The following is a 15840-nucleotide window of genomic DNA, read 5'->3' as shown; positions in this document are numbered from 1 at the left end:
AAGCATCTGCAGGTCCAGTACGAAAGGAGGCAGCAGTGATGCAGGGGGCTCCCCAGCAGGAAGCTGGCTGATCCAAATGCTTGCTGAGAGTTTGGAAGCCCAAACCCTTATGGTCTCTGTAAGGGTGGCTAATAAAAAGATGTTAACCAAGGTGGTGGTAAATAGTCAAAGGTTGTTAGCAAAGGAAAACTCACAAATGTTGATGCCTTGACCAGAAAGCTGAGGCAGTCTCAACTGGGGAGCAGTCTCCATGAGATGCTGCCTCAGTGGTGGTCAGCCCTTAAATGAGGTCTCAGAGGAGGTGGAGTCGAGGTCCACCCCTTCTGGGAGCACAGCTCCATTACTCTCACCTGTGCTCCCGCAGCTGACCCAACACTTGCCTCAGCTGATTAATCAGAGGTTCAAGCTGTGATTTCCCATACAGTCTCTAAGCTGAAGGCAGCATCTCCTTGATGTGATGGTGGTGTGCCTGAGTGAGGGAGTGATCCAAGCTGGATGCAGAAGAGTCATCTTAATTTCTCTGCTATTTTACTTCAGATGACACCTATTGGGTGTTGGTTTCTTAAAATTTGGATCTAGGAGGTGGCCTCTCCCTTTGCTTCTGGTGAAAGCACAGAAGTGCAGCAGGAGTAGAAGACAAAGAGGTTTTCTTTGTGACAGCAACACCAATTATTTGATTCAAATGTGTAACTGTGATGAAGAGGGTGAAGAACAGATCTGCCTCAAAGACATGCTTGATCTCATAAGGAATGAGCATGTGATCCAAGACAGTCAGTGTGGCTTTAGCAGGGGAAGGCCATGCCTAACCAATCTGGTGGTCTTCTATGATGGAGTGACGGCATTTGTGGACAAAAGGAAGGAAACTGATGTCATTGACCTGGACTTGAGCGAGATCTTTGACATGGCCCTCCACCACATCCTTATCTCTAAACTGGAGGGATGTGGATTTGACAGGTGGACCACCTGGTGGATAAGGGATTGGTTGAAAGGCCACAGACAGAGGGTGGTGATTCATGGTTCGATGTCCAGGTGAAGGCTGATAACAAGTGGTGTCATCCAGGAGTCTGTCTTGGGACCAGTGCTTTTTTACATGGTTATCAGTGACACCAATGATGCAATGGAGTGCACCCTCTGCTGTTTGCTGAGTGGTGGGGCTGATGCAGTGGAAGGAAGGGATGCCATTCAGAGGGAGCTCAACTGAGAGGTTGGCCTAGGTGAATCTAATGAGGTTGAACACAGCAAAGTGCAAGGTTTTGCACTTGGGCTGGAGGAATCCCAGGCATTTCTACAGCCTGGGAGGAGCAGTCCTTAAGAGAAGCCCCGCAGAGAAGGACCTGGGGGTCCTGGTGGATGAAAAACATCATGATCCTTGAGGTCCCTTCCAACCCGGGCCATTCTATGATTCTGTGATTACACTCGCTGTCAGAAATAACGGCAGCTATACAGAAGCTGGATATATTGTGGGACAGTTCTTGTAAACAGCTGATTTTAAGATCTTGCCAGAGTTGAGAGTCTAAATTGCATGTCAGAAGAAAACTGGGAAAGTGGTTATTGCTCATTCTTTTTCATTTGCTGATTCTTTCTTTAGTGTTCCTTTTCCAAAGGAGATTCTGGTGATGGAAGCAGTTGAAGAAAGAACCAAAGCAGCTCTTGCCAAGAGTGCTTGAAGTCCCTGTGGAGAGAAGCAAAGAACTTGGGCTTCCTCTGGGATGCTCCCCACCATGTCTCAGGAAGGAGACAACTGCTGTTCCACTTTCTGCTCTGTGTGTGGAAAGGTACGTCTGGGTTTCTTCTGCTTGTTTTTTCTTTCTTTTTCTGGCTTTGAAGGAGAAGGGGTGGAGCAAGGGGAGACCCACTGGTCATTTGTTACCTCAAGAGCAGGATGGATTCTGCATTCACTGTGAAAAACCTGGGCTAGTAGCATGGGCATGTTTCAGGCTGGACTCTTCTTTTGCTGCTTGGTTTCCTTTTGGCTACAGGGAGACAGCTGTCTAAAGGTGTGTTTTCAAACCCACTCTCCAAAACCACGTTTCATTCTTGCAGGTGGTTCAGTGTGCTCTTGCAGTGCAGATGCTGTATTTTGCTGTAGAATCTGAATGGTTTCTGTTCCTAGGGGTGGACTGGGAGGAGGTAGTGAGAAGAGAATTCAATGCCTGAGGTGTATCTTAGTGAGAAATGTTGGCATGAGGTGCTGAAAGTCTTGAGCTGTCAAAGGCCAGTGAGGCTCAGACTCCTTAACCTGCTGGAGCAGGGTGGAAGCAAGGAGTGGGCACTGCCGTCCCACCAGCTGCACTTGGTTCTGGTCTGCCAGGTCTGTGCTGGCCTTGATTTCTTCTGAGAAGTTTGTTGGAGCTGCTTGGAGTAGTGAAGGGTGGGGAAGAAGTGCTGCTCAAGAGCTAAGGCTCCGCTTGATCATTTTGGATGGATTTAACCATGATATCTGAAGACACAGTTTCCATCAGAATGATCCCAGCATTGTGCAAGTGTCTCAGCTGAAGCCCCTGAGCAGATGTGTGAGAGCACCCTCCTACTCCAGCTGAGCCATAGGAAAGCTGACTGTGCCCAGTAATTACAGCTTCTGCAGATTGAATGTGCTTCCAAGTGTTTTCCTTTGTGATCAATCATGTCCCAGCACTCTGAGATTCCATCTCTGGCACAATCTGGAGCATCTCTGCAATCCTTGGGTGCCCATTCCCACCAGCATTTCTTCCTTTCTCTCTTTAGAATCAGTGTGGTGCAGTTCCCTGTGTTTGTGAGCAGCAGCCAGCAGGCTGCAAGAGATCCAATGGCAGCTTTCAGCACACAGAGGGATGTGATGGGGACAGACTGTCCTTAGTGCCTTAGAAAACTTAGGGAGTTTTTACTGTCCTCTATCAAGAAGTATGAAAGAATAGAGTTTGAATGATACTTGTGAGCAGGTGCTGTGCTGTAGGGGATGTCAGGTAACCATTAATTTGGGGGTGCAGGAAGGAGCAGTGAAAGTGATGTATTAGTTTGTGTTTTGACTGTTGGAGTGCAGTTCCATTTTTGGGAGCAAAACTATGGGCTAAGATGGAAAACAGAAGGGAGAAGGCTGATACCTGGATAGTGGGCTGAGCTTTGGTGACTGCAGCCATCTGCAGTAGAAGTTTTGCTGTTTTGCACAGTGGGGTTCAGAATGGGAGCTGATGATGAATGGGAGCTGCTCGAGGGACAGACTTCCATGTACAAGTTCCAGTGCCTCAATGACTTTCTGGTAGCGAGGAGCCCAAAACTGAACATAAGACTTGAGGCACAGCCTCTCCAGTGTTGAGTCCAAGGGGATGATTACCTCTCTGCTCCTGCTGGCCACACTATTTCTTATACAGGCCAGGATGCCGTTGGCCTTCTTGGCCACCTGGGCACACTGTTGGCTCATGTTCAGCTGAGCATCGACCAACAGCCCCAGGTCCATTTCCTCTGCACAGTCCTTCAGCCACTCAGCCCCAGGCCTATAGCGCTGCATGGGGTTATTGTGGCCAAAGTGCAGGACCTGGCATTTGGCCTCACTGAACCTCATCCCATTCACCTCAGCCCAGTGAGGTTGATCCAGCTTATCTAGATCCCTCTGAAGGGGCCTCCCTTCCCTCAGGCAGGTTGACACCAGCTCCCAGACAAAAGACAAAAAGAGAAGAAAGCAGAAATGAAGAAGGCTTCTCTGAGAGCTGCCCCTGCACCTGCAGAGGTGAGTCCTTGTTATGGACAGACACAGCTCTTGTTGTCAGGGCCTCCATCTGTCAGACATGAATGAGACTGTAAAATCCTGAGGGAAGTGGCATCCTGTTTCTGCACTTGCTTTGTTTCTTTGCAGTGTTTGAAGTGTTACACAAAATGAAGGATAAATCTCTAAAGCAGGTGGTCGGGATGCTGGCATGATGATGTTACTTATGTAATTAGTGCTATTATTTTGTAGTATGTTAGCAGTTTGCTAATAAACAAAAAACAAGGGGGGGTTGGAGGGGTCGGTAACAGAGGAAGGGGTCCTGGTAACAGAGGATGCTGAGAAGGCGGAAATACTGTATGCTTTCTTTGCTTCTGTCTTTAGTGAAAAGGCATTCCCTGAGGAATCCCAGAACCTGGAGGTTAATGAGAGAGTCTGGGGAATGGGAGATTTCCCTTTAGTCAGGGAAGAGGTGGTCCGTGAGTGCCTAGGAAACATTAAGGTCCATAAATCCATGGGACCTGATGGGGTGCATCCACGGGTGCTGAGAGAGCTGGTGGAGGTCATTGCTGAGCCGCACTCTGTAGTCATTCAGAGGCCTTGGAAACTGGGGAGGTGTCTGAAGACTGGAGGATGATCAGTGTCACTCCGGTCTTTAAAAAATGGCAAGAAGGAGGACCCAGGTAACTATAGGCCAGTCAGCCTCACCTCTGTCCCAGGGAATGTGATGGAACAGCTTGTGCTGGATGCCATCTCCAGAGAACTGGGAGTAAAGCAGGTTATCAGGAGTACTCAGCATGGGTTCACCAAGGGGAGGTCGTGCTTGACCAACCTGGTGGCCTTTTATGAAGATGTCACTGGCTGGGTGGATAGGGGGAGAGTGGCAGATGTAGTCTACCTTGATTTCAGAAAGGCTTTTGATATTGTCCCCCATGACATCCTTATAACAAAGCTGAGGAAGCATGGAATAGATGAGTGTACAGTGAATTGGGTCAAGAACTGTCTGACTGGCAGAGTGCAGAGGGTTGTCGTTGGCAGTGCTGAGAGGGGATTTGATCCAGGTTTATAAATACCTGAGGTGTGGGGGCCATAGTGGCACGGCTGGTCTCTTTTCAGTAGTGCGTGGGGACAGGACTAGGGGTAATGGGCTAAAACTTCTGCATAGGAAGTTCCGCACGAATGTGTGCAAGAACCTCTTTACAGTGAGGCTGACGGAGCACTGGAACAGGCTTCCCAGGGAGGTGGTGGAGTCTCCTTCTCTGGAGATATTCAAGACACGCCTGGACACCTACCTGTGCAACGTGGTGTAGGGAACCTGCTTTGGCAGGGGGGTTGGACTCAATGATCTCTAGAGGTCCCTTCCAACCCCTACAATTCTGTGATTCTGTTGGAAGGTGGGAATGCAAGAAAGAATATTCTGAGCAAAAGCTGTGGAGCGAGATAAATGGCATGAGAAAGCAAAGCTGAGAAGTAAGGAAGGCTCCAGAAGAGAAAACAAAGTCCAATAGGGCATATTTAGAGACAGGTGAAGAACCCTTGAGCGCACTGAGGAGTACTAGGGTGCTCTGGAATGTCTCTTGGGCTCCCTACAGCACACATACTTGCTCTGGGGCATGTCTGGATGTCTGTAGAGCTAATTGCGGGGCCCTGAGAAACGTCTGGGGCACATTAGGGGGCACTGGCTTCCATGTGAGTGTTCCCAGGTTCCCAGAAGTCAACAGGGAAGCCTTTGGAGACCCCTTGGGAAGACTCAGTGGGGCCCTAGAGTGATGTAGCAGCTTGTGTTGGTTGCATCTGCTTGGCAGGGAAGCGATTTCCGTGCTGGGAGCTGATTGACTGGGAGGTGATTCCCTTGGTTTAATTAATTTAATTACCTGGAATATAATTAAATAACACTGTTCAGCATTCAATCAAGATTATATTTTTCCAAAGTACTTCAGTCATGCATCTGTAGCAGCTTTGCTAAAATATATCGAGTTTATTCAAAATTCCAGTGATGCTCCTAAAGCACTTGAAGTGCATTTGAGGTGGCGAGTGACAAAACAGCTCTGAGAGAATCATCATCAGATCAGAACCTGGGAACGGTAACTAATAGCAGAGATTCTGATAAGAATATTTAAATTTTCAAATTACCTTTTTCTAAAGTTGTATTTCACCGAGTTTCATCAATGTGCACACTGAAAAGCTGACTTGCTATGTTTCTTTTTATAAAAAATCATGTGTTACAATTGAGAAAAGAAGGTATAGCATGGAACATCCTCCAAGTAAAGTGCAAAAAACATTTCTTCACAGTTCCAATTAATGTCTTAGGTTTTGTTCAGACTCACTAAATGATGTATTTCAGGGTACATCACATGGGAATATAAGAAGACTATTCAGAACAGGAGCTGCAGAGCAAGATGAACGGCATGGGAAGGTAAGGCCGGGAACCAAGGACACAGCTTTTGTGTCACTCAGCCACCTGTGGCAGAGGTCAGGATTTCAGCAGGGATTTCTGCAGACGTTCCTTGAACACCCCCAGGGTGGGTGACTCCACCACCTCCCTGGGCAGTCCATTCCAGTGCCTGGCCACCCTTTCTGAGAAGTAATATTTCCTAATGTCCAGCCTGAACCTCTCCTGCCGCAGCTTGGAACCATTCCCTCTAGTTCTATCAGTAATGACACGAGAGAAGAGGCCGACCCCCAGCTCACTGCAACCTCCCTTCAGGAAGTTATAGAGAGCAATGAGGTCTCCCCTGAGCCATCTCTTCTCCAGGCTGGACATTCCCATCTCCTGCAGCCTCTCCTCATATGGCCCCATTGTGCTCCAGACCCCTCACCAGCTTTGTTGCCCTTCTTTGAACACGTTCCAATGCCTCAGTGTCTTTTTTGCAGTGAGGGGCCACAAACTGGAAACAGAATTAGAGTTGTGGCCTCACCAGTGCTGAGTACAGAGGGACAGTCACCTCTCTGCTCCTGCTGGCGTCACTGTTTCTGATGCAAAATGTATGTAAGTGTCACATGTGTGACATCCTTTTTGATGGAGTTCTGTGACTGGAGTTCAATGGATTTGAGAGCTGACTTGAAGCCTGTGGGCATCACCCAGGAGTTGGGGTGAGAGGATGAGGCGTAGGAACAGGAACCTCTTTGGTCGTTATTAACTCCCAACTTTTTGGTCAGGAATCTCTGTGTGTTTCTTTATCATGTAAAGAACAGAGTCATTGTGCAGCTTGTGAATGAATTGATTCACGCCTGCTGATTGGTGCTGTTCTCTACAGGGAGCTGCAATGGAAATGGACACTTGTGGTCCACTGTCCAGCCCCCTCCCGTGTTGGATTTTCTGGGCTTTGAGACACGTCTTCCAGATGCACTTTGTGTTATTTCTGATGTGTGACCTGTTGAGCTCCAGCCCCAAATGAGGATTCAAATACTACCACAGCAGTCAATTGGGACTGTAGTATTTCTTGCTAAACAGAATTCGTGTGCACCCTTGTCTTTCGTCTGCACAAAGGATCTTGTAATCATCTCTGTCTGTGTTTCTTTTAGACCCAGAGATGGAGCAGAGAGGAACACAGACTTGGGTGAATCTTCATTCAGGAGCAGGGACACGTCATGCTCATCTGAGGTGTCTGGCTGACAGCAAGAGCAGAGAGGTAAGTTTCATAGGGTCGCGTGCCCATTTTATTTTATTTTTCATTCATGATGCATAGAGGCGTTCCCCAGACAAAGTGAGCATTTCTCAACTGGACTTTCTAGAAATGAGCTAGGCAGTGAAAATGGGTTTGAAGCATCCCTAAGAGCCGCGCAAGAGAATGCTGAGAGTTAATCTGGCACCCTCCTTTGGAAACGTCCGTTGTCTGTCAGCTCTTCAGCTGTGCCCTAACACCTCCCATTGCGCTGCCACACCAGGATAGAATTCCAAGCCCACACTGAGTCCTGGAATGTTGTGGTGCCATGGTGGAATCAGACGTGACCTCGTGGTCTTGGCTCCCCGCCTTGTGGGGGGTCATGGTGGACCAGGCTGTTGGCCGTTGGTGATGTCATAAGCGGCTGGAATGAGGGGAGGAGCGGTGCGTTCTGTGTTCCTTTGTGGGTGAGCTAGTGGTCGGAGTGGTTGGTTGTCTTGTTGGTCTTGTGCCTTTAGTGCCTTTAGTGCTGTTAGTTAGTGTTGTTAGTGTTGTTAGTTAGTGTTGTTAGTTAGTGCCTTTAGTTAGTTAGTGCTGTTAGTTAGTGCCTTTAGTTAGTGGCTTTAGTTAGTATCTTTAGTGCTTTTTCTTCACACCATCGTGTGCAGCAGCTTGTAGGTAAGCTGAACCAGCATGGGATGGATGGGTGGGCAGTGAGGTGTTGAGAACTGCTGGCTGTCAGAGCTCACAGCACCGTATTGCTTACTCTTGACCATCAGGCGTAATTTTCCCCGGTACACACGTTCCAAAGGGGGTATCAGTAAAGGTGGCACCTGTCCCATGCTTCTTCTATTGTCTTCTTTGCTCAATTTTGGAAGCATCGTAAAGTTGCTGGGTGGACAGGCATCATGTAGCCTGAGACTCAGCATGTCTTGCAGGAAGTGGATGGGATGGTTGTGCTGTGTGTGTTATTCCATGGATGTCTTAGCCCTGCTCACTGACCTGCTCTTTCTCTCTCCTCTCCTCACCCTCTGCCCACTGCCTCGGTGCAGTTTTTGCTCCCATTCGATCTGAGCAAAGCGACAAGGAACTGCTGCAGATAGCTTAAGGTGATCTCACTGCCAGGTACGTGCCATGATTTGTCCCCCCGCATGGTTTTGCTGCAGGGTATGCACGGGTAGTTCTGAGGAAGTCTGTCCATACTGTGCTGTTTGAATAGAGAAAACAGAAGTGTGTTTCTGCTCTGTTCCAGCTGTTCACACTTGCTGTGATGGGCGTCGCGTGCAGTGGGATCAGCCGTGAGCCTGAGGTGGCGGCGACGGAGGTACAGTATGAAGCTCTGGCTGGTCTTTTTTCCGTGTTGAGCCAGCAGAGGGAGCTGCAGATGTACTCTCCTGCAGGAAAGAATGGGCCAAAAAGGGCCTGGCCAACTTTCTGCGCCAGTGCCATTGCTGATTAGTCTGTGTTGAGAGAGATGCATCTTTGCATGGCCTGGCAATGCAAAATAGCAGCTCCGTCTGAAGTGCTGATTATAAGGACGGAGCGCATTTGCTGCAGCTTTCTCTGCAGATGTGCTCCTCACTTTGAAATCCTCCTGGTTTGTCCTCATCTCCTGACCACGGCCTGTGCTCTGTTTTGCAGGCTGATAACATGCGGAAGCCGCAGCTGGAGCGTGCTGTGTCATCTTTAAACGTACCAGCGGTTGCGGCGGCCCATGTTATTAGGAGCCACGTCGCCCAGGGGCCGGATGAGCTCTCCCTTGAGGTAAGCAGTTACAGGTGTTCCTTGTTGTCATGCATAGAAGAAGGCAGTCATTTGAGCTGTGTTTTCCTACCAGATTTGCTGAATGTGGGATTGACGTTTCAATCTCTTGCAGGTTGGAGATCTGGTGAGCATTATCGATATGCCACCAAAGGAGCTGAGCCCCTTTTGGAGAGGCAAGCGTGGCTTTGAGGTAGGTACACGTTTCCGACTAGAGAGCACAACTTGACTAGAGTCGGGAATCTCAGGTTGGAGGTGCTCTGCCTGCACAGGATGGCTTCTGGACGCAAACAGTTGCCCTGTGTCGGTGTCAGAGGACCTTCCCTTTGGCTCTGGGCTCGCGCTAATGCCCACCTGTCTTTTTGTTCTTATTACAGGTTGGGCTTTTCCCTGGTGAGTGCGTGGAACTCATCAGAGGAAACGTTCCCGAGTCCCTCCTGAATTCCTTGCCAAAGCCAGGTACATATGTTACATTTGATAATTCGGGTTAGTAAAATGGGGTCAGAATGTGGCTTTAAGGGGGTTCGTTAATGCCCAAGTACAGAAATCTCAGCAAGAGGACTGCATTAAGCTCCTTGGGCGCCTCCCGGAATAGGGAAAATCTGTTCTTGCGTGTCCTTGTTGGGAATTCTCTTCCCGTTGTTACATGCTTTGTTGAATGCATTATGTTTGGCCTCGTCCAACCGAGCCAAGCCTGAAATGAAATGGTTTCTTTGTTTTGTTGTGCAGTGCCAAGGAGACGGGGCAAGCTCATCCCCTTCCTTCGCTCCTTGGTGACGGCCCGCTCCAGGAGAGCAACGGAGCCGGAGCCGAAGAAGGAAGGGGTGTTTGGGTGTGACCTGGGGGAGCACCTTCTGCGCTCTGGCCGTGATGGTAAGGAACAGCCCATTCCTGAGATCTTCCTCCGTTGGGCATGCAAAGGTGAAAGGGAGATCATAGCCAGCAATTGTTTCAGTCTGAAAATGCAGGAAGCCTTCTGGCCACAAAGTGCATCCTGCATCCTTTTTGTAGCTCTTCTGGTCTTTCGATTCCTGAGGGAGCTGTGATGGGACTTGCAGTGTCTGTGGCTTTGCCAGACTTACTTTCTCCAGGCTGTTGATATGTCGTGGCATTTCTGGAAAGCCAAGAACACATCTCTGTGCAGTTTCCTCACAGCTGTCTCTGCCAGCTTTCTCCTCTCTGGAGGAAGCAAGCGGTAGCCCGGCTGGGCTTAGAGGATGGGATGTGAGAAGGGCGCGGCCTGAAACAGGACTTAAGAAGCTGAGCTAACTGCTGGCTCTTGTTCTGTAGTCCCCCAGGTCCTGCAGAGCTGCGCTGACTTCATTGAGGAGCATGGTGTAGTGCAGGGGATATACCGCCTGTCCGGCGTGGCGTCCAGGATCCAGCGACTACGGTAAGAGTGCTGCGACTGACACAGCTGTCAGTAGGGGCCCGTGCCATGCTGCGGGTGTTCAGAGGAACCCCTTCCTTTTCTTGACTGTTATTTGTGTGGCTTTGGACTTGTTTTCGTCTTTCTCAAAGCCCTCTGCCCAATTCTGTGTCCTTCTCTGCAGCCATGAATTTGATTCGGAGCAAGTTCCCGAGCTCAGCGTCCGAGAACTTCACAGCGTGAGCTCCCTTTGCAAGTTGTACTTCAGGGAGCTCCCGAACCCTCTCCTGACCGAGCAGCTGTATGACAAGTTCTCGGTAAGCTCAGGGCAATGTCTTGGAAATGACACGTACCTGTTCCCTGGGCGTCCTGGCTAGTGGTTGCAGCAGTGCCCCAGCTCTGAGGTCTTCTTTCTGTTAGCCCCATGAGGCATGTCTTTGCCACATCCTGCCTCTCACTGATGGCACTTGTGGTGGTGCCATGAGGTGCTTATTTAAGCTATTCACAATGCTTGTGAGAATTCCCTTTCCTTTGCTGTTTCCCAGCTATTGGTAGAATGGGGTTAATAGCAAATTGGAGACAAATGCCTGCTGCGAGGAGCTGCACTGCGCAATCAGGCAGTAAAGCTCCTCAGAGCCTGCACCGCTTGGCCTTGATGGCACAGGCTGCGTGCTGCTGTGTTCCACTGATGCTTCTTGGAAGGCATCGAGTCTGCCTCGGTGCTGACCACCAGCGCGCTGTCCCCACGGTTCCCAAACCTGTGGCAGCTCTCCAGCCTGACTGGTGTCTGAATCCCTTCCTGCCTTTTTCCAGGACGCTGTTTGCGCTGCCACAGAGGAGGAGCGGTTGCTAAGAATGAAGGATGCCATCCAGCAGCTGCCCGCTCCTCACTACAGGTCAGTGCTGCGCTCGGTCTGCTGAGTTCAGCCCTGCTGCCTTTCAGAGGGCAATGATGCGATTCCAGGTGTTGTCTCACAGCTGCAACATCATGCCTGTGCACGCTGCAGCGGCTGAAGGCTGCATCGGGTCAATTGATTGGGTCAGTTCCTTGGCACGGGGGCACGGTTGGTGCAGCCGATGGCTGCTGCTGTGCTGTGCTGGGCTTGGTGCTGCAGCGTGGTGGCACTGGGACCATTTTATGTAGTTCATATTAAGGGTATGTAGCAATGACATCAACTAGCATGAAGTGAAGTTTGTTTTGTGCACTGCAGTACGGTTGCTTTTTCGTGCTGAACATCTGCCTCTCTTGTTTTCCAGGACACTGGAGTATTTGATGACACACCTGGCGTCTCTGGCAGGGAACTGCTCCATCACCAACATGGATGCAAAGAATTTAGCAATAGTGTGGGCTCCAGACCTCTTAAGGTAAACTTCTTTTTCCGTTTCAACACGATGCTTAGTTCTGCTCTCCTCCAACCCCAGGGGCACAATTTCTAGATGACTGTTTCTACTCACTTGTTTAGCTGGGACTGCTGTGTCCCTGATCATCCAGGAGAATTTCGTCAGTGGCATCGCTGTTTGCCCACTGCGGAAGTCTCCAGAGCCCAACTTGACAAGTTTTTGGCTACAGACATTCAGACTTGGGGAAATGATCTTGGGGAAATGACTTGTAAGATCTGCCTTTTCTTCAGATCCCAGCAGAGCCCGTCTGCCTGTGCCAGTAATGACGCTGCCTGCGTGGAGCTGCAGACACAATCAGATATTGTGGAGTTCATCATAACCCACACAGATGTTCTCTTCAGCTCAGAATCCACACCAGCCGTGGGAGAGGGTGAGCGTCTTCCTCCATTAACTTGATCTTGATCTGACATCTTGATCTAATCCAGGTCTTCTCCAAGAGCTTTGAAAATGCTTTTGCTGTCGAGGAGACAACAGGATTCTGGGCTTAGATTAGAATATGGTGCCCTGTTGCTGGGTCCTTAGTGTGTCCAAACCCAAACTTTACATGGAGAAAACCATCACTGCCATTAAGCTGTTTTGCAAGCAGGTGAAGCTTGATTGAATTGTGGCAGCAAAGCTTTCTGAGTTCCCAGCCCCCTAGTTTTTCTAGGGTTTTTGTTTGCCTGTTTCAGTATAGTGAGTTGCTCTTAATTGTGGCTATGTCCTTTGCCACGAGCATACCTCTGAGCACACGGTTATTTTGAGCTCCTCTTCTTCCAGTGGCTTGGATAAACAAGTCTGAGAGATATATAGAACTGGAATGGCACTGCTGCTGCTTTCTGATCTTCGATCTTACCTGTGGTTTTCCCTTGCAGGAAACAGTTCTCTGGCCGGGCCCAAGTCTGTGTGGGTGTCTCCTCCATCTGCAAAGCTTCTCACCGTGCAGGAGGCCCAGGCTCTGAGAAGCTGCCAGAGCAGCAACGCCGAGGTGGAGGAGGGCCCCACAGCTGAACAAGAGAGATTCCACACGGTCATTGATTTTCCATCTGAAAGGTAAAGAGGACTTCCCTTTCCAGCCCCTGTCTTCATTGGTCGGGTGGTTTATTTTTTGTCCATTATATATACATGAGCCTGCCATCTCCTGTCCTGTTCGGCTGTGGAGCCTTTGCTCACATGCTCTTTATCTTGCTTCACATTGTTGAGAGGAATTTAGATAGCTGGACGTCAGGGCTGAGCTGTAGGAATGGAAACATCCTCTGCTGTTTGAAACAGAGCGCGTTTCTAAGCTGTGTTTCAGCAGAAAGCAGTCAGTGCCTGGAAGGGGCAACTATTGGCAAGGGCTTGGTGAAGCTCTTCCCTCACCCTGCACCATGACTGACAGCATGCTCTGTTTTCTCTCTCCAGACCAAGGCATCCCAGAAGAAGGATGGAGTCACCTGCTGGCAGTTGGTGTTCTTGCTTGTGCCTGCGCAGACCATCACCTGAGGATGAACACCAACTGCAGAGCAGTGCCAGGGAGCCATCAGAAACAGAAGTTGTGGTCCTGGCAGGTAAGGGTGCAAATCCAGCAAAAACAAATCCAGCAAAAACACTGCTTGTCAGCAACACAGGTAGAATTCATGCTTTCACTGAGCTTGTACCTCCTTCTGGCGTTCAAGCCCGTGCCTGACTTCTTCAGTTGACCCCTGTCTTTCCCAAATGAGTCTCTTGTCAACACAAGAGCTGGACCTGCACGAGGATCACTTTCAAGACATTGACACTGTTGCTAGAAGCCTATTTGCTTCTGCCCACCACCACTACATAGCCAAATGTCAAGAAACTCTTCCGTGATTCATCTTGTGAACATTCGATACTAACCGCTGTGCATCTACTCCTTCCTAGGTGACTCCAGCCCATGTGAAGCCCAAGGACGCAGCGCATATGATGATGCAGCATCCTGTGCTTCCATCAATATAGAACTGTTAGGAAGCACAGGATGCTGCAGTTCAAAAGACAGCATTCTATGTGAGTGCAGCTATGGAGAAAAGAATATCATCCCCGTTCAAGCAAAAACACTGCTTGTCAGCAACACAGGTAGAATTCATGCTTTCACTGAGCTTGTACCTCCTTCTGGCGTTCAAGCCCGTGCCTGACTTCTTCAGTTGACCCCTGTCTTTCCCAAATGAGTCTCTTGTCAACACAAGAGCTGGACCTGCACGAGGATCACTTTCAAGACATTGACACTGTTGCTAGAAGCCTATTTGCTTCTGCCCACCACCACTACAAAATGCCAAATGTCAAGAAACTCTTCCGTGATTCATCTTGTGAACATTCGATACTAACCGCTGTGCATCTACTCCTTCCTAGGTGACTCCAGCCCATGTGAAGCCCAAGGACGCAGCGCATATGATGATGCAGCATCCTGTGCTTCCATCAATATAGAACTGTTAGGAAGCACAGGATGCTGCAGTTCAAAAGACAGCATTCTATGTGAGTGCAGCTATGGAGAAAAGAATATCATCCCCGTTCAAGCCCTAATTCATGCTATCTCTGCTGAAGTTCCTGACCTGAGCCTGCCAGACACCACAAGGAATAGCCTAAATTGTGACCCAGAGCCTTTCCAGAACAGCCCAGCCCAAGCACAGCCCGAGTGCCCCGAAAGTGACACCACCATGCAGGCTCAGGTCAGTGTCACCGAGGAGAAGCCGAACCTCTCGGAGGGGGGCACAGAATCAGGCCACAAGTCCCAGGCTCCAGGCAACAGCACAGGCTCTGAGCCACTCTCTCCATAACAACAGAGGATTGGCCCCATCTTCAAGCCTGCTCTCCTTTGTCCCATTGAATAAAGGCACGCTCGTGCTCAATCAACACTTTGGCTGCATTCCGAGTCTTCATTCGCAGAGATTGGGATGAGTGCAAGGAATATCAAGGCAGCTCAGCTTACAACGCTCTGGCTATGGTGTGCATGCGGCTGAGATCTGGGTGTGTTCCCATTTTGCCTGACTTTGGGATGCCTGCAGCGAGAGATCTGCTGCCATTTTTTATGGGAGCAAATGGTCTCTAGCTTCCCGGATGCTGCTCATGAAAGACCCAAGCTTCCCAGCTGTGACTCTGTGATGCTTTTCAGGGCCTTTTGATGCTCTTGGACACCGTGGCTGCTCCCTAACACCTCTGTCCTCCCGCTGTGTCCATTCCTGGCTCCCACCTGTGAGCTGTCCCTGCAGATCATCTCCAGCCCTGCCATCATCGCGCTGCGGCAGGAGGAGCTCACCCTGACCAACATCAGGCAGTGCTGCCTGCCTCTCTCACTCTCTAGTCCAAGTGTAACTACGCTGTCATGGAGACAAATGCTTTCTGTCACATCCTCCATCCCTGCAGACATTTACCTGTAGGTGGCTCTTGCAGAAGAAGATTCAAGCAGCAGAACCTTTTTGCTCAGCTACAGCACACGAATGCTACAAAAGCAGGAACAACCCTCGAGCTCTGGGTCTGTTTGTCTTGCAAAGGCATGCACCGACTGTGTTTGATGGTACCCCCCATCCTTGATTTCCTTCCCTGCTTCTTGTCTGATGGCGCTGCTGAGCCAGGAACAAGCTGTCCAGTGTGGCAGAGCATGGTGCAGAGCTGTGCTGGGACCTCCTCCCCTTCCTCTGCTGCAGATCAGTGCCCCACACGTGCCATCGGGATGCTTTGGCACGGGATGTGCCTCCAACCCAAAGCTCCTTCCCACCTCCCAAGGAAAAGCAAAGCAACCCAAGCATCTCTAGCAAAGCTGCCCAGCAGACAGCAGGGAATGCAAACAGCTTCTGGCTGCTCCCCTGCGCTCCCATCCTAAGTAAGAGAACCCACGAGGACTGGCTGGGAAATCAGTGCATGACACACGTGAGTGTGCACAGGATTGTGCAAAGCAGTGGGATTCCATGAGTTTGTGTGTGTGTGTATCTCTGCTGTTATGAAAGCATGGGAAGACTGTCTTACTGAGTCCCACATAATTAGTTATTGTCAAATGATTTTTCCTGGCCAAATTTAGAGCCTCTCACAGGTAATCGAGACCAACAGGCTGTTGT

At 49.8% G+C, this 15840-nt stretch overlaps 1 protein-coding gene across 1 annotated transcript; it reads left to right on the top strand.

Moving 5' to 3' along the window:
- The first annotated feature begins 8531 nt into the window (after positions 1-8531).
- On the top strand, positions 8532-14641 carry LOC146753488 (rho GTPase-activating protein 32-like). Its single transcript, XM_085530550.1, has 13 exons — positions 8532-8608; positions 8926-9048; positions 9161-9238; positions 9423-9504; positions 9775-9918; positions 10336-10438; positions 10599-10731; positions 11228-11310; positions 11672-11779; positions 12046-12185; positions 12670-12847; positions 13199-13344; positions 13676-14641. The coding sequence occupies exons 1-13, from the start codon at positions 8555-8557 to the stop codon at positions 13924-13926; spliced, it is 1623 nt and encodes a 540-aa protein (XP_085386676.1). The 5' UTR covers positions 8532-8554; the 3' UTR covers positions 13927-14641.
- Positions 14642-15840: the final 1199 nt, after the last annotated feature.

This window comes from Coturnix japonica, chromosome Z, assembly GCF_054131305.1.
Source record: "Coturnix japonica strain WE chromosome Z, WE-NBRP24, whole genome shotgun sequence".
Classification (NCBI taxonomy): domain Eukaryota; kingdom Metazoa; phylum Chordata; class Aves; order Galliformes; family Phasianidae; genus Coturnix; species Coturnix japonica.
Note: the sequence above shows the minus strand (reverse complement) of the source record. Positions and strands in the feature narration are given on the sequence as shown.

Excerpts from the sequence above, each read along its gene's own strand:
- LOC146753488 (XM_085530550.1), top strand. The coding sequence starts at position 8,555 with ATGGGCGTCGCGTGCAGTGGGATCAGCCGTGAGCCTGAGGTGGCGGCG. Across the intron at positions 9,919-10,335 it reads TCTGCGCTCTGGCCGTGATG|TCCCCCAGGTCCTGCAGAGC; the intron begins GTAAGGAACAGC and ends CTTGTTCTGTAG. Across the intron at positions 11,311-11,671 it reads CTGCCCGCTCCTCACTACAG|GACACTGGAGTATTTGATGA; the intron begins GTCAGTGCTGCG and ends CTTGTTTTCCAG.